The sequence below is a fragment of the Hyaena hyaena genome, unplaced genomic scaffold, assembly GCF_003009895.1.
Source record: "Hyaena hyaena isolate Hyena2069 unplaced genomic scaffold, ASM300989v1 scaffold_274, whole genome shotgun sequence".
NCBI classification, from domain to species: Eukaryota; Metazoa; Chordata; class Mammalia; order Carnivora; family Hyaenidae; genus Hyaena; species Hyaena hyaena.
In genome coordinates, this window is record NW_024080907.1 from 2,125,608 (window position 1) to 2,144,416 (window position 18,809).

Here is an 18,809-nt window from a genome sequence, read left to right on the forward strand (position 1 = left end):
CGCGCCTCCTTAGTCCTGTCCCTGCTCTTCACCCCATGGTACTTCTCACTGTAAAGGTCACTGCCAGACAGGAGGAGTTCAACACGAAGTAAGGAAGGAAGCCCCAGTGATGGCGTCTGTGTGTGGGGGGGTCCCGCAGAGTGGGGGTTGTGCGGAGGAAGACCTTCCCGGGGGCCTCCCGCACGACTGGGCCTCCCACGTGTGAGCACAGGCCGGCGAGGCCGCTGTGCACACCGGCCCGGGGGGCTGCAGGCCTCACCTGAGGACAGGAGCTTGTGTGTGCGCAGGAAGCTGATGGCCAGCCGCATGATGGAGGCTTTGTCCAGGTGCGAGCTCACGCTGTGAGGCAGGGGCAGCTCGTGGGCCAGCTCGTAGAAGACCTCGGTCTCTTTGCTCCGCCGGCACCGGGCCGCGTCCCGGGACTTCTCCTTCCTCCTCTCCGAGCTACTCCTAAGTTCAGAGAGAAGGGGGTTAGTTCCTGAAAGGTAACGGTCATGCTATCCATCATGCCTCTGGTCAGGACATCCCCAGGGCCACAAACCATGGTGTGGCCAGACTCTTCTGCTGACCGGGTGTGGGCCGATACCTGTCGTCCAAGCACACACAACCTCTGCTGTATACTATTGGCTCTATGTTCGTGTGTGTGTGTGTGTGTGTGTGTGTGTGTGTGTGTACGCGTGCGTGCTCACGTGCTTCTAACCACCTCCCTCCTCTCCTACACCAGACCAGGGCTTCACATGCAGGGCCTTGGAGCAAAGACTTGCCAATTAATCAACTGGCAAAGATGGGGATGGGTCCCGGGGTTATCTGGGGACGGAGGTGAGTGCCCAGGGATGGTGAGGGGAGTATGAGGAAGCTGTGGCCACTGGCCCAGAGCGCTGTGTCAAAGGATCTGGAGAACGAGACGAAAGCCCTCTCTCTGGATAAAGCGCACTTAGAAAAATCTAAGCCCGGGACGGAACCTTAGATCCCATTTTGTATCAAAGAGTAATTTCCTCAGTAAACATTGAAAAGGCCGTGAAAGCCCAGGAAGAAACAGCCAGACATCTGTCAGGCTGATGTCCCAAAGCGCGTGCCTGGCAAGGGTTAAAAAGGAGCGTGCACAAACACATCTCCTCTCTCACCCTGCCAGCATAGGCTAGCAGCCTGTCACATGCTCACGTTCCTCTTCTTTGCAGGACGGAAGAAAGGAAGGATGACACACAGCCAAACCTGCCTCTTTCAGGAAATCCTACAGAAATCCTAAATCTTATAAAGCCTATGTTAGGTCCTAATACGAGCAGGTTCAAAAGCCAGCCCACCTGGATTGAAATTCCAGCTTCTCCGGGGGCCAGCTCAGTACACCTAAATTATTTAGACTGCTCAGACTCGGTCTTCTCATCTGCAAAATGGTACTAATAGTACTTACCCTACCAAGTTATTGTGAGGATTGGATGTGATAATGTATATAAAACCTTTACAACAGGTTTATCCCAACTGTAAGCAATCAATGTTAGCTTATATTAATAACAAATCTGAAAAAAAAAGATCCTGAGAGTAAAAGTGTTACACAAGAGTACAGTACAACTTATTTTCATAGAAAGGTAAGTATTATACATAATACTTCTTATACATTACATAGGAAAAAATCTAGAAACATAAAATAACTTATTTTTAGAAAAATTAACATTTATTTTTGAGAGACAGAGAGAGAACACAAGCAGGGGTAGGCAGAGAGAGAGGGAGACACAGAATCTGAAGCAGGCTCTGAGCTGTCAGCACAGAGCCCGATGTGGGGCTCAAACTCACAAACTGCAAGATCATGATCTGTGCTTAAAATGGATGTTTAACCGACTGAGCCACCCAGGCGCCCCTAAAAATAACTATTATTCTTACAGTTGTTACATATGTAGTGCTTACTATATTCCAGGATATGTTTTAAGCACTCCTATATTAGCTTCTTGAATTCTCACAACTGCCCTTGGAAATAGTACTACTGTTGTGTTTAATTTATAGATGAGGAAACAGATCCAGAGAGGTGACATAATTCACCTGCAGCCCTTGGTCAGGTTAAGTGTGGAAGTGGCTTTGCGCCAGGCTTTTATCCAGCAGTGAGGTCAGTGGAGGGATTATTATTTTTTAGTGCTTATCTGTATTTTCTTATGCTTCTATAAATAACCTGTACTGCTTGTTTAGTAAACAAGTTTTTTAAAATTCTTTTATTTATATATATTTTTAAAGTTTTTTTTTTTAATGTTTGTTTTTTTGTGTGTGAGAGCTCAAGCAGGGCAGGGGCAGAGAGATGGATACAAAGAATCTAAAGCAGGCTCCACACTGATAGCAGGGAGCCTCATGTGGGGCTTGAACTCATGAACTGTGAGATCATGCCCTGAGCTGAAGTCAGATGCTCAACTGACTGAGCCGCCCAGGTGTCCCCCCCAAAATTCTGTGATTTTAAAATAAACCATCCAGGGGCACCTGGGTGGCTCAGTCTGTTAAGCATCCGGCTTCAGCTCAGGTCATGAGCTCACAATTTGTGGGTTCAAGCCCCACATCGGGCTCTGTGCTGACTGCCAACTCAGAGCCTGGAGCCTGTTTCAGATTCTGTGTCTCCTTCTCTCTCTGACCGTCCCCTGCTCACATTGTCTGTCTATCTCTCTCTCAGAAATAAATAAAACATTTTAAAAAATAAAATAAAATAAAATAAACATTCCAATGTAGTTAATGGTTCTCAAGGCCTCATTTAACCAGCTCCAACTTGCTCCCTCTGTCCTCCCATCTGGGATCTTACAGAGCCGGCCACAGCTTCCCCTTGTGTTTGGTTCTACAGACTGTTATCTGGACAGAAGATCGGTATTTGGGGATTCACAGAGTGTTGCCATGTCTCTCAGAGACCTCCGGATTTGAGGCAGAGGCACTGTTAGGCTTTACAAGATGCTTCAGTCTTTAAGCTTTTTAAAAAATGTTTTTTTTTTTATTTCTGAGAAAGAGAGAAAGACAGCATGAGCAGGGGAGGGTCAGAGACAGAGGGAGATACAGAATCTGAAACAGGCTCGAGGCTCTTAGCTAGCTGTCAGCACAGAGCCCCACGCAGGGCTTGAACCCACGAACCACAAGATCATGACCTGAGCTGAAATCGGATGTTTAAATGACTGAGCCACCCAAGCGCCCCCAAGATGCTTCATTTTTTAAAACCAGAGCGTCCAGCTCCCTGGGTGGATTAGCATCACATACTCAGACCGTGGGAAGAAGGTCCAACAGCTGTGGATAGACAGGGAGAACTTTCGGGAAAACTGTGAAACGGGTTAGATAGTTATTTCCCGTCCTCTCTCCCTCTTCTGTTTCCTTTACCAAACTCTCGTTTCCTTGGCTCCCCGCACATCCATTCTCCAAGCCCTCACTCCATCCCCTCCCATCTGCACCTCTCAGAACCGGCTGTCAGGACCGGTCTGCTCCTGCATGAGAGCTTTAACAGTAGTCTGTGTAGGAGTCCCTCCCACTTACATGTTAGTCCTGACCTCTGACCATGGAGCAAAATCAGCTGTTCAGGGCTTGCTGACATCCCGGCATGGGGAAGGAGGCTGGGAGGGGACAGGGCACTAAATCTGTACACCTCATGACAGGCAGGCATGAGAGCAGGTAAGGAGCGCCAGGCCTTTGAGATGCTGGATTCCACGCTCTGGCACCAACCCGGACTCCCCAACAGAAGCATCATCAGCACACTATCAGTCAATAAGGCTTCTAGAGAAGCAACCCTGGGATGAACGGATTGCCAGCACAGGCTGGGCCAATAATGCCAACATCTGCATGCACATAGCTTCCCTTTGATGCTGACCCTTTCTTAAGAGTGCAAGGAAACCGACAAGGTAGAGAGGGAGAAGCAGGGGTGTAAAAAAAAAAAAAAAATGAAACAAACCAAAGGCAGGCTGGAGCCGATGCTGTGCCTGGCAATGACATTCGGGACTTGGGTCCTACCATGTCCCCTCAACCCCACAAATATGTATTCACACCTCCTTTTGTGCCTCAAAACTGCACCAAGGACCTTACATATATGCCCTTATAATAATTCTAACGACAAAACTGTGGGCACAGTTTATACATGTGGAAACAAGGGCTCTGACGTGAAGTGCAACTTGCCCAAGGTCACAAAGTAAATGCCTAAACCCTTGGAGAGCATGCCGTCAGCCGGGCAGATACTTAGAAGTCCTAAGACACACGGGCGCTCCGTGTCTCATTTCGTCTTTACAACCTGCGTGGGGGATGGGTAAGACAGGCACAACTCTTGCCCCCATTTCACAGATCTGGAAACTGAGGCCCCACCATGCTAAGTAACTTACCTAGGACAACTGAGCTAATCAGTGGCAGAACTAGGGCTAGAACCTATCTCTTCCTAGGCCAATACCCTTTCCCACAGCTTAATGGCAGGAGGTCGTGGCTTTAGTGAGAAATGAAGAAACCACAAAATCTTAACATTTAGAAAAACAAAGACTGAGAATCTCAGGCAGCCTCTTTCAAAAGTCATGAGCTACACGTTAGCTACCTTGTTTTTACAGTTGCACTCTGGGGCTAGTATAACTTTAATTAGATTATCTAGTTAACCTTGACACAGCCCAGGGATATCTGTCTAATGCTGACTCTTAGAAGAACAAAAATGTGTAACACTGCTCTCATTTAATTAGCAACACTGAAGAAGCAGCATAATTAACGATAAGTGTGAAGGTAAGACCTCCCTGATTGATGCATCTGCAGCCTACTTCCTCACGCAACTGACCACAGGTTGAGCCTCTTAGCAAATGGAAAAGGGGGCTGGAAGTTAGGAGGGCTGGTGTTTTTGTTTGTAAATGTTTATTTATTTTTGAGAGAGAGACACAGAATCCAAAGCAGGCTCCAGGCTGTCAGCACAGAGCTCAATGCAGGGCTCAAACCTACAAACTGTGAGATCATGACCTGAGCCGAAGTAGGACGTTTAACTCACTGAGCCACCTTGGACGCCCCAGGACTGGTGTTTTAATGTACTGGTCACAAGACTATCTATCTGATTCAGATGAGGAAATATATTGTTGGTGCTCTGATAGCCTCATCTGAAAAATGGGAAAGGTCTCATGTCTTATTTATTTGTCAGGATCGAAGGAAGTGAATGCACAAGGGTTGGAAGTACTAGAACCTTCTCCACAAATGAAAACCATCGTGTCATCTGGCTAATCTGAGTGTCAGTCACAGAGTTTGGCCATAACAGCTGGTCTTAATCACCGAATCCATGCTGCCTCAGGGCTGGAGGAGTAATTGGGGGTCAAGTTGATCTTGACCAGTACGTGTTACGTTGCTGAACCTTCTTAGGTCAACAAGGCTTCATTTCCTAAAATTCTTGCACTTTGTTTTCTCTCCCTCGATCGGTCCTAGAATGACCTGCAATATAGACCAGCATTTTTTGCTTTCGTGACAATCCCAGACGTGGCATGTTAGAATTCTCTGCTTCCTCATAAAGAGACAGCTTATGTTAAGATTTCCAAATCCTCAGAAAAGACTCAAATTTATTTCTTACTCCAAATTGTTCCTTCTACAAAGTGCCCACTCCTGTCTTTCTGGGTGGCCCTCCTGCAACCACAGGGTGGTCCTGAAGAATACTTGGTATCCAGAATGCACTCCGTACATGTGGCCCTGGGTCACTGTGTCCTCCTGCTGACCCAGACGCATTTACTGAACTTCACGCTGGACCTCGTGAAACTGCAGAGTGGGTAAGGTGCACATTCCTTGTTGTCAAGGACATGCAGTTTCATTAAGGAGACAATAATTTGAAACACCTCTGTGAACCATAGGAGCAAGCATAGGCAGTAAACAGCCTAAGTGGTTAAGATAAGGAAGGAGCCGGTATGAGCAAGGTCACAGATGCTACTCAGGGAGGCAGGACTTCAGCAGATCCTAGAAGGACACATAATACCATCCTTACATGGCTTGAGGGTCAGAAACCGCTTCCCCCCTCCCCGCTCATATATGAGCTATCTCATTTGATTCTCGCAACAACCCCGAGGGATAGGAACTATTATCCCCTCTTAATAGATGAAGCAGAGATTTAGAGAGATTAAGTAACTTGATAAAAGATATGGTCTCAAACGGAGTTCTTCTGGGTCCAAGATCAAGGATTTTCCCACTGGCAGTGAAGAAACTGGTGTCTATTGCACAGCTTTGCTGTGCTGTGTTAGACACTCTCCCACAAAGTGGATGTTCACAGACCCTATAAGGAGAAGAGGTGGGTTGAAACTTGAAAAGGACACTATGACATAAAGATTCTCGGTCCTTAAATGAGCACCCACTCATTTGGGGAAAAGACCTGAAACCTCAGGAGGAGATTAAGAGGCACTATCCGTGTTCCCATTGGGTGTGAGAAGGAGGAAGGGGTCAGTGCTGTGGGCCTCACTCGGGGGGGTGGGGAGGGGGGACTGCTTGAGAGGACTCGCCTGCAGATAGGTGTGTCTTCACGCTGCAGGGGAGGAACTTGTTTCTTTTCTTTTCTTTTCTTTTTTTTGACATGTTAATACCTACAAGTTTATACTTACTCTCCCCGAGGTAGACACTCACATCTGGTCCCAACCGAGGGAAGTGACCACTTAAGGACCAGGCAGCTGTTCAGGAAGCAAAACAAAACTGACATAAAGCTTCAGTGGGTGTATGCCACAACTTGGCCAGGAAAGAACTGTGTCCAGAGCTTTGCTCTCTTCAAAGTGTCTCCTTAGATTCTGGGTAATTGGTCCAAGCTTGGCTTAAGTCAATAACAGGACCATTATCAGCTCTTGGTCAAGATGATTCTGGTTGCTGACTTCCAGATAAATAGAGCCCGGTGTGGCCCCCAAGCTGTCCCCAGCTGCACCAGTGAGGCTGGTTGCTTAATTAGCTATCCTCTTCTGACCTGCAGTATGACAGGACGCCTTGCCTAATGCCTGAGGGCCACCAGGGCACCAAAACACTCTGCCTGTTCCCCTATAAGGTCAGTTGGCCTAGAAGCACGATGGATTTCAGCAGGTAGGGAGAGAGACTGAAGCTGATTACGCCAGCTTGAATCAGTCTACTGGTTGGTGGTGAAATTCTTTGTTTTAAAAATGTTTATTTTTGAGAGCAAGGGAAGGGGAGGGGGGGGGGAGAGAGGCAGAAAGAGAGAATCTCAAGCAGGTGCATGGAGCCTGATACAGGGCTCAATCCCCCAACCCTGGGATCATGATCTGAGCCTAAATCAAGAGTCGGACACTCAACCGACTAAGCCACCTACGTGTCCCATTGGTGACAAAATCTAAGCTCATGCCAAATCGCAGGAGGTTGTAACAGAGGAAATGAAGGTCAAATGCCATTGGAAGGGCTCTTGTGACCCTTCCGTGAAGCTGTGTGACCATTGTACAAGGACTGCCCAAAGGGAAGAAGAATAGCCTCGGGTCCCAGAGATCAGGACGGACCCCACACCCAGGGGTTGATAACTGCACGGATGAAAGCAGAGCAGAGTCAAAGTGAGGGATTCTCAATCTTGGCTGCTCTCCTGAGTCATCAGAGGAGACTTAAACACTAATGCCTGGGTCCCCTACCCCCTAGAGTCTGGTTTAATAGACTGATTTAATGGTGTGGAGTCCGGGTATCGGGGATTTTAAAGCTTCCCACATGATTCCCATGTGCACCCAGGTCTGGGAACCACTGTAGCAAAGCACTCAGCTTAAAATAAAGAGGTTTGTGTTTTGGTTTTGGTTTTTGTGGAAGAAAAGGAAACTGATATTTATTGTGCCCTGAGGCAAAGTGCATTTCATGGACAATCTCATCTGATCCTTGGTTAAACTAAGGGGCGATATTGGCCCTGGTGTTTGCAGAGCAGTGATTGTCAATTTTGGCCTCCAGCAGAATCACCTGGAGGGCTCCCTAAACCGCAGGCTTCAACTCCTGTGGTCACATGTCCTCAAAGGACTGTCCATAGACCCAGGTCTATTTCTGAAATTAACCATTGCTCTAAGTATTTCGGGAGGCCTTTTAGCATCAATTTCAGAGCCACAAAAGAAAAGCAGTGGTAACACTTCATAGAACATACTTCATTTTAAACCCCAAACAATGTCATCCTGTTTGCCCGCCCCCTTTAGTCACCAGATTTGGCTGTGGATGGATGTCGGTTGTTTGAAAGAATGAAATGTGCCCTCTGAGATAAGGCCTTGCCACAATTGAAGTTACTCAAAAGAATAGTCTTTGCCTCTACAGACAATTCTAAAGGAGTGGCAAAAATGTGCAAAGAGGGTGGTATTCTCATGACCAATTTTCTGGGTGTATTTGGATGTGTGTCCAAAGGGAGTAGTGATTAGTATATGAATCTATTACAGAGGGGAGTAAAGGCGTCAATGTCAACCAGTCAAAATAGAAGAAATTAAACTTGCAAACTCAGGAGGAGCTGGGCATATCAGACAGACTCTGCAAGGGGAAAAACCGCATTAATATAGCTTCACTGTACACACCCCTGGTGAGGGGCATGGGCTCTGCCCCAAAAGAGACCAAGCCTCCCTGGAGAGAAGACTAATACTATAGATTTGCATATCAAAAGTCCTAAAAGAGGGAATACAAAGAAGAGGTGAGGGCTAGAGTGAGAAGATGCTCCCACTCATCCCTGCCCCGAAGGAGGAATCCTGGGAAGTGTCTCATACCTCACCCTCCCCACCTCCCCTCCACTGGGCTGAGCCCCTGACTCCTTGACCCACGCTGATGGTCTGTGCCCCTGGAGAGCGGGCCTGGACTGCATTTAGAGCTGACACTAATGTCTGGGCCCACCCAACATGGCCCTCTAATGCTCAGTTCTGCTTACAGCCCGCTGGAGATGCTTATCTGGTGGGCTTCTGGGCCCCAGGCAGCCTGGGAGAAGAGCAGCAGACCCAATTACCAAGCAGCCCCATAGGTATAGCCCAGGCGGGGCTCCAGATGACCCAGCTCCTTATATAATCTGAGGACATGTGCAGTCCCCAGCCCAGCTGGGAAAGCCAGGCATGTATAGGAGTCACAGTGGTGACCTGTTGCCACGCCTAGCTTCGCCGAGCCCAATCCTCAGTGGGGTTTTCCTTATTCGACATATTAGGAGGAATACCACTTTACATTTGTGCCAATCACCATGGTTTATAGAGCACTTTATAAGCTAGTCTGTAAATCTCACCCTGCAGGGTAGAAGGAGCAGGGACCGTTATCCCCATTTGAGAGAGAAGGCAAACTGAAGCTCAGAAAGGTAATGGCAATGTGCAGAGCTGGAACAGAAGCCCTGAGCTCTGAGGTTTTCAGGGACGCACGAATGGAGAGCCCACTGCCAGTCAGCACAGGACCTGTCACACAAGTGCAAATAGACCTTCGTTATTCATTACCGTTCTATAACCCAGCTTATCTTAAATCATTTCCTTTTTAAAAAATGCTTTGGTGAAGATAAGGGTAATACACATTTGGTGTAGGCAACTTTAAAAGTACAGAAAGGTATAAATAAAACTGAGATTTCATTGGATTTATGGCTTCTTAATATTTTATCACATTTTAAAGAATTCTTTAAAGATATTCACAACCGGCAGTCATATCATGTGGGGCATACATATCAAAACGCACGAAGCTATTGCTGAGTTATGGTTTCTAATTTCTAGGTGTTATATGCAATACTGTGGTGACTGTGTATCAGGTGTTGCTTTCTACTTTATTTTTTGGGATAAAAGAGGACATGTGTCCAGCTGGCCACCAGCTCCCTACAGCTGTGCACACACTTCCCTGTGCAAGCTCAGGACTGGACAACATCTGCGTGTCCGGGGCTGCGACTGCTGCTAGTAAAGGCAGGGCCCCCAGGACCGGTGCCGCAGAGGGAAGGATCAGGGGCGGGAAAGCAGGATGCGCACACGGTCTCGGCCACTTTCTCTGCCTGGTCACCAGCACCCCTAGGCTTTCTCTTTCTCTGGCTATATTCATGTTAACGCAACTGAAGACAGATGGCCACCTGACTTGGGACTGGGGACTCCAGTTCTGGAAGATGGTCACTCTTGTTGGTCAGCAGGACCTCCTTCCCCATTGTAAAAGCAAAGTGTCTTTCCATCTACTCTGATCTCAGCACAGCCAATGCATGGACAGAGGAGGCTCCGGGGCACCTGTACCCATGGGAAGGGGAGGAAAGCAAGCAGCTGCAAGGGGCAGCCGCCTGGATCTCCATGGCTCTCTCTGGCCTCTGATGCTGCTACTGCCCGACCCCCTACACTGTACAGACTCCAGCCAAGGGACTCATCAACCTCTGTGAGCTGAGATGCTGCTGCCGCTGGTGCTACCACTAGAAAGGACTCTCGTGAGATATTTGCTGTTGTGAGGACTCTCATCATACTACCTTCGATTTAATCCTGAAACAGTCCTGTAAGATAGGTCTGGTGTCATCCCGTTTTACACAGAAGCAAATAGATTGCAAGGATGTTAAGTGACGTACCCAGTGTCACCCAGTGATGGAGCCAGCACTCAAACCTGTCATTTAAAAACATTTTTAGGGGTGCCTGCGTGGCTCAGTTGGTTAAGCATCCGACTTCAGCTCAAGTCACAATCTCACAGTAAGAGCCCCGCACTGGGCTCTGTGCTGACAGCTAGCTCAGAGCCTAGAGCCTTTCTTCAGATTTTGTGTCTCCCTCTCTCTATCCCTCCTCTGCTCATGCTGTCTCTATCTCTCTCTCAAAAATAAATAAAACATTTAAAAAACACATCTTTTTAATGTTTATTTTTCAGAAGAGGGATAGAGTGTGAGTTGGGGAGGGGCAGAGAGAAGAGGAGACACAGAATCTGAAGCAGGCTCCAGGCTCTCAGCTGTCAGCACAGAGCCCAATGTGGGGCTTGAACTCACAAGCTTGAAATCATGAGCTGAGCCAAAGTCGGACACTTAAGTGACTGAGCCACCCAGGTGCCCCTCATACCTGCCATTTAAGCATAAATCTTACACTCTTGATTGCATTGTCACTGTCTGGGAAAGGTCATAAGCAGATCCCTCTTGCAGGTTCAAATGGGCTAGCTGAGCTGGGTGTACGGGGGGGATGGGGGGGAAGCTTTCCCTCTAAGGATACTTAATTAGGTGAATTCTCGATCTGGGAAGCACCAAAAGGGACATCCTGGCCACCCTCTTGCCCTAGGTCAGCCCCTTTTAAACCAGGCCCAGTGGGATAGATTTTCTCTGCTTGGAGATGTCTGTGTTCAAAAAAAAAAAAAAAAAAAAAAAGTTCTTACTTTGCTAGCAGAGTCTGCAGACACCACAGGTAAAGTGTTTCATCCTACTTTTTGTCATTAAACATTTTTATTGAGGTCTAACTGACCTGTTGTTTCAGAATGAATCACTATCTGCACGCACTGCAGAGTGTTCACTGCAAGACGTCTAGTCCCCACACGGTTTTCCTTGGTGCCACTTCCCTGTGCTTGAGACCATTTGCCCGCACTCAAGGGTCTCTCTCTAAAGTGTCTATCCATCAGTAGCCTTCTTCCCTTGGGTCCCACAGGCTTCCAACCACATGATTGGTGATTTGCTCAAGCCATTCTGCATGTGCAGCCATCCCAATCCTACACCGCTGCGTGCAGCCAAGAAAACTGAAGAAATGACAGAGCAAAAAAACAAAGGGAAAAGTGCCCGAAATGGGATGTGAATGGATTCCCACGCACGAAGCATGCACTTTCTCTGGAGGGAGCTGGGGGCAGCTGACCCTCAGTGACCCCAGCCTCTAAAGGCCAGCGCCTGGCCTTCCCTGTCCCACATCCCATCTGATACACATGCCCTTCCTCCACCTGGCCTGGCTAAACGATATCCATCTCTCAGGGCCTCCTCTAGTCCATGTCCTCCAGGAAGGCCTCACCTCTGCAGACTTCTGAACATCCCGCATCAGAGATTTACATGGCATGATCCAGCCCTGGTGTTTATTTTCTCTTTATATCACTTCTGTAGCACTTGTCTCTCCCTCTAGACCACACATTCCCCAGGGAAGGGACCCATCACCTCTTCTGCTGGTGTCCTCTAAAGCATAAATAGTACAAAGCAGTACAAACTGGAGACACTGGATAAAAAGCACTGGAATAATCTCTGTTCTGTGAATTCCTCAAAGTCTCTCACTATTCTAGGTCTTTTGTAAGAATTCAAATCCAATTCTCAATTAGAATAAAAGATTTCCATCCAGAAAAGCCATAACACAGAGATACTTCAAGATGTTTGTGTGTGTGTGTGTGTGTGTGTGTGTGTTTCCAACTCTTTGAATGAAATCTGGGGTTTGAACTAGTAGTGCTGACAGCTGCCTATGGGGTCCCATAGACCAGCATTTCTCAAACTTGACTGTGCACACAAGTCACTCCAGGATCTTGTTACAGCCTCTGACTCAGGAGGTCTAGGCTGGGACCTCTGCATTTCTAACAACCTTCCAGACGCTGCTGATTCCACTAACCACAGCCAGGGACACAATGGAGATGTCAATGTTGACAGGGTCAGTGTTACCCTTGATGCCATCCTTATCCAAAGCCACCTAAAATCCAACAAGTCAGATCTTTTCTTCTGCCAGGAAGAATCTCCCTCTCTTTTTATCTTTTCTTATAGGATATTTCACTTGGCTCCACTTGGATATCCCCACCTGCCTTTGAGTACCCCTTCCCCTCCATCACCTCATCCCCTTTTATTTCTTAAAACTGCTTCCTTCAGCGCCAGTCTGAGCCCTACTCTCCGCAGATGCTTCCCCAGCCACCCTCACTTCCTTTTCCAAGGCGCTTTCTGCCTGCATTACTCACTGGCCCTCATTAAAGGCCCCCCTGTCTTGCTGGCTTTCCTAAGCCAGCGCCCCGTTGCTATAACGGGACTGTAAGTACTTTTGTGCTTTGGCACGGAGAAGGGGCGCAGACACAACATTTACTTCTGTGCATCCTTCACGGGACCTTGGCCCAGGGCAGACATACTGGGTAAATATTTGTGAACTGATTATAAGGACAATTCAAATGTGCCCTTTACTCTTCTCCTTTCCCTCTCAGGGCCGAAAGCAAGTGTGATCACAGCCGCCTTGGCCTTCGTCCCCAGTCCCGGGGCCCTGCCTCTCTCAGGAGTAGTGGCTGGGCCCCGCTTAGATACTGTGTAGTGCTCAGCAGCTCCTCTTCCCTTCAGTGAAGAGTTAAAGCACTGGGAAGGCTGCTTCCCACTTGGAAACCTCCATTTCCTCATGCAGCGTGAACAAGAGAACATCTATGGACAGAGGCTGAGGGAGCCAACTGCACAGGGAGTGAACTCACTCTGAATGGGGCTGTTCTAACGCCCGCCAAGTCAAGCCATTAAAATGCCATCCCTGAGGCGCAGCCCCCAGCCTCACCTCTAGATATCCCCTCGGCCCTCCCCGGCACAAAGGATGAATGGGGAGCACAGAGCCTAGTGAAAGCAAGCTCTTTCATGAGCAGGGGAGAGGGGCTGGGTGCTGCCCAGTGGGTGCAAAAGCAGAACTCCTCCTCTTGCCCGCTCCCCCTCCTCACCATGCTGAGCCAAATTAACCCCCGATGTGCACGGAGTTGCCCCTACAACTGCTCCCCAAAAAAAGGCAATGGAGGGGAGAGGATGAGTAATAACATTAGAGAAAATATGTGCAGTGCCAAAAATAATCACCGTGTCATGAGAAAACAGAACTGGGCCGCCTCCGGGGCCAGTGCCGGGCATATGCAGGAAGGAGGGGGCAGAAGCTTCCCTGGCAGTGTCATCAGACATTCTGGGTGAAAGAAAGTAAAATGCTATAACTAGAGTAGATGGTTGTCAGAGAGAACTCTCTTCCTGAACAGAATATGATTTTAAGGCTCCGTTCTCCCCTATTTCAGACACTTTAATTTCAAAGGAAATAGCATTCATTTAGTCTTTGAATTGGGACTGACGCTTATCATATGCTAATAGTGAAATATCTTAGGCTCTGCCTTACTAATCCCAATTTGATGCCAGAATTTCTGGTGTCTGGTATTTAAAGTATTTCAAAACAGAAGGAGAAAGCAGTGGTGGGGAGACAGAATCTCTTACTTTCTCCCCCAATCCCATAACCCCCTCTCTCTTCCCTATTTGAAAAAAGAAGAATGCGGTGCTCCTGGGTGGCTCAGTCGGTTAAGCGTCTGACTTTGGCTCAGGTCACGATCTCAAGGTTCATGGATTTGAGCCCCACGTCGGGCTCTGTGCTGACAGCTCAGAGCCTGGAGCCTGATTCGGATTCTGTCTCCTTCTCTTTCTGTCCCTCCCCCACTCATGCTCACACACATGCGCTTGCTCTCTCTCAGATAAAGATTAAAAATTAAAAAAAAAAAAAAAAGAAGAACACAAGCAAAGACAAAGGAAAAAGAAAAGGAGAGAGAAAGGAACCCAAAGAAAATCTCTGATGACCCTTTCTGTCCTGGGCTTCATCCTATTTTCAGACTGTTGCACAGTTAAATGTCCAGGCTCTGGGATCTGATTCATGGCCAAGTGCCAGTCCTTGCTTTCTTCCAGTTCTGCCCGCCATACTATGATGATAAGGGAGATGTTCATGCACATAACGGAAGCTACATTCCATTCCTTTGTAGAGAAGTCATCAAAAGCCACGGGAAATGCCAAAGTCTTCCCCAAGTTACTATCATGCTCTCAGATGAGAATATTGAGCAATTTGGGAAATGGGGTTTTCTCCCCGGCAACAGCCTTTCCTCTCCACTCACTCCACAAGTATTTATGAACCCCTCTTTGTGTGCTCAGGCTGAGAGCAGTAGAATGAAACCTGGAATGACCACTCCTGGCCTCCGGGAGCTTGCAGAGAAGCACAGAGTCCAGTTCTCGAGGGCTGGGCGGGCCATCAGCCGTCGTGACGTGAGTGCACCAGGACAAAGTGTGCCAGGCTGAACATACGGGGAAAGCTGGTGCTGGAGGAGGATGTGAAGCAGGAGGGGGTACAGGGAGGCGATCGGAGGGCAGCAGGGGCAACAAGGACAAAGATGCTGCTGGGGAAGTGCAGGGGGAGGCTGGGGGTCAGGAGACAGGCTGGAGCAGGGCACGAGGCTGGAGAAGTCAGAGTGGGGAGATGCACTCATTCCACAAACACCGTCGAGTATCCACAAGGCGCCAAGCACAGAGGAGGGCTTTCAGCAACCAAAGGACAGGGAAATAAAGTCAGACGGTCAGACACCTGCCTACCCCACTGACTGGTAGTGTCTGAGGTGCCAGGCAGTGGGCAGGGCAGAACCCAACCTGGGTCCCCAAAAGCGTGTGCTTTTGCCACACTGGACAGCAAGTATGAGAACCCCTCTTTCAGAGGACATGAGTCCCTTTATTAAAAGCTCTAAATATGGCAGCAACTTGTGGGCCACCACAGGCTAGAGCCTTGGCTCAGCCCACAGAGACCTCAGCAAGGCATGCTTACTAAACAGTAACTCATAAACGCTACCCATGGGACGAAAAACAAACTTCACCGAGGGCACACGCCTCCTCTGGCTCCATGGTGTTTTGTTTCTTTTCAAAGATGTTAGCCCCCATCTTCTAGCTGTTTCCCCTTGCCTCCTGATCGAGAAGAATACAATTCCAATCAGACCTCTGGAGAAGGAACAGCTCGCCAGTCCACTCCTCTGGCCCCCAGACCATTTTAGCATGTTACCGTCCCTTTTAAAAACAAGACTGGCTCCCTACTGCCCTCATGATGAATCCCCAGCTCAAGACGTCCCTTGAGGTCACCTAGCCACGACCTTGCCTTCTTGCCTTTATTCCCAGAAGCCAGCAGCACCCTACCTGCTCCAGCTAGACCACACTCCATACTGCCCCCTATCACTGAGCACCCCCCTCTGCTACCCAGTTATTTTTTTCCGCCTGAAATGGGATCTTTACTCTCCTATTCCAAACCCTATCTATACCTTCGAAACCACTTCTTCCATGGAGATTTTTCTGCTCACTGTACCCAGCCCACACTGATCCCCCGCCCTGTCCTGAACATGTGGAGAGCTGATCAATACCACTTACCCGTAAGATAGCATCACCTTATTGTTCCTTATCTTATAGGCCTTCTCTGAGGGAAGAGGCAAACGAGCAAGTTCTTATGTACACACAGCCTGGCACTGTACCTTACTCCCGAAATAAGAGGTCCATCTCTTTCAGATGCAGCATGGCGAGCTGGAGTGAAGGCCAAAGCAGCCGGGACCACCCCACGCCCCCCCACCCCGCAGCTACAGGATTAGGGCTGCAGATTTGTAATGCTTTGGTGCCTTGTGAGTAGAAGCGGGTGAATAACGAGGAGCGATGGCGACTGTCCTCCTCACTAGATTACCAAACATCTGAGAATCCCTCCCTGCCCCAGGAAACAGGTACCCATATGCTAGGGACGTCTTCATACTGGAGGTGCTGACTCTGCCTGCTATCCACATCACAGGGGGTGTTCAGTGAGCCAGATGTCACTCAGCTCTCACTGACAGTGTGCGAGCCTGGACAGAGGTGCCCCCTCCCCCCCACCGGATGCGACTGGGGAGGTTTCTGTCTCTGAGCCCAGCTCCTCGGCACAACAGAACAGTTTGCTGCCCAACACCACCCATTGCCCAAAACCTTCGCGTCACATGCGTGGATGCCTTTGGAGTCAGACTTCCAACGAGGAAGATGCCAGGGCTTGGGCAGGGTTCCACCCCTTTAGTGATGTCACTTGGAGTAAGAAAATGGGCCACGCTACCCCCCCCCACACACAGAAAAGCTTCAAAAGGCAAAAATCCTACGAGACAAAAACTAAACAAATGTAAAATCCAATGGATATCCTGGAGGTCAACAAGTAGGGTTCAAGAACGAGCCACACTTTGGAATAAACAACCTGTGTTAGCCCAAATTTCAGTGTTTAAAAATCTAGTCCCCAAACCTCAATCCCACCCGCTCAACACACACACACACACACACACACACACACACACACACACACACACACACACCCTAGACCAGGAGGGGGTTAATAGAATCCAGCTGCTCCCCTTATCTGGCTAACCTGCTAATGGCAAATCTCTGCTACTGATATTTTATCAGTGATTTCTGCAGATCACTTTTATTAGAGATAATGTCATTTTTACTTCATTATCCAGCCCAGCAGTCAAAGAGAACACAAGTTGCTATTTTTTTCTGTGAAACACCAGTTCTGGCCATTAATGTTGACAGGTGACAGCGAACTGAAACTCTTTGGCCACAGTTTTGGGCAGAAGACTGGGCAGTTAACCCCCTGTTTCCTGGGAGGAGCAGAGCACCCCAGCAGCCTCTTCCGTCGTGGCTACAGAGCCAAGGCGGTTTTTTTGTGTTTCTGATGCCCGCCGCCCCGAATGTTCCAGAAGGGCCTGCTGGCGGGGCCGCAGCCGTCCCGCGTGCTCAGTTGCACCCCGGCAGATGAAACGATTGTATGACATCCAGGCGGCGAGTGCAGCAGCACTGTTAATTCTACTTTGCGGAAAGCGGTAATTAACATATGAGTCAGCAGCAGAGAAAGACCTTAAGCCCAGGGAAGAAACAGCCCCTGAGTCCCTGCAGCCTCAGAGGCTGGACCGTTTTCGATTAAACGATTTACAAGATTAGCCCTAGTATGGGGAGACCTGATCAGAGGGTGGTTGGGTAGCCCCAGTGACACTCCCGGGTGTCTCTCAGCTATGCCCGGGACACTCCCAACCTGGCTGCCAGCGTGTGGAAGGAAGAGGCCCATTTCTCCCGAATCAACTAAAGAAATGCTCTTTTCTGCACTGCTGCTTGCTTGTTTCTCCTAATTATTTTTTAAAATGCCAGATATAGCTTTGAGTGCCTTCTGATTGGCTTAGAGATTGTTAACAAACCCATTTGTCCCACACTACGGCAGGCCACCCGCCACAACTCTGTAGCACCTAGAAGAAAGTTCTAAAGCAGCCAGGGGTCTACAAAGCCACTATTACTTGGCTAAAAGGGCAAGTACTCCTTTGCATTTTAGCATTTTTGATAGGAGTGTGGCTCTTTGAAAATTAAATCCCACCTGGCTTATATGTTCGGTGAACTTTAGCTTTCATTAGCTGAACATTTACTGAGTGTCTGCCCAGTGCAAGGCACTGGGGACACAGAAGGAAAGACAGGGCTCTGCCCTCGACAAGCTGACAGCCTAGGGAGGGAGACAAACAAACCAGGGCACATGGCCAGATGGAATGCCTGGGCTTTGGGGCTCAGACACCCTCTCTGTGACCCAGCGAGAGTTCCTCAGGTTTTTCTAAACCTCAGTGTCCTACAAAAAAGTTACTCTAAAAGGCCTGGCCTCCATGAGCTTTTGTGCAGAAGAACACATATGCATGTAGCTTAGAACCATGTCTGTCACACGCCATGTGCTCGGCGGTGCTGAAGGCATTGCTGCAGAAGTCAGTAGTGTGTGCTCTGGGAGCACAGAGGGTGCATGACCCAAGGCAGGGAGAAGGGGGGCCTCACGGAGGGCTTTCTCAGTGAGACCATGAGGACAAACAGGAGCTGGCCAGGACAAAGACATGGTAAAAGTGTCTCAAGAAGACAGAACACAGGGGCGCCTGGGTGGCTCAGTCGGTTAAGTGTTGACTTCGGCTCAGGTCATGATCTCGTGGTTCGTGGGTTCAAGCCCCGCTTCAGACTCGGTGCTGACAGTCAGCTCAGAGCCTGGAGCCTGTTTCGGATTCTCTGTCTCCCCCTCTCTCTCTGCTCCTCCCCTGCTCACGCTGTCTCTCTCTTTCTCTCTCAGAAATAAATAAAACATTAAAAAAAATTGAAAAAGAAGTAGAGCACAGTTAGGCAGGGTGAGGTCTAACGAGGAGGTGCTTGGCTCAGGTTTTAGAAGCACGGGCCTTACTAATTGGGGCTGGTGTCTAGAACAATGTTGGGG

At 48.7% G+C, this 18,809-nt stretch overlaps 1 protein-coding gene across 1 annotated transcript in view; it reads right to left on the reverse strand.

Annotated features, from left to right (window-relative positions):
* The window catches only part of EPAS1 (endothelial PAS domain protein 1), an 84,821-nt gene that overhangs the window by 35,314 nt on the left and 30,698 nt on the right, over positions 1-18,809 (reverse strand). Inside the window, exon 2 of the mRNA XM_039245929.1 lies at positions 260-450. Within this exon, the coding sequence (XP_039101860.1) occupies positions 260-450 (191 nt within the window). The remainder of the gene's footprint in view (positions 1-259; positions 451-18,809) is intronic.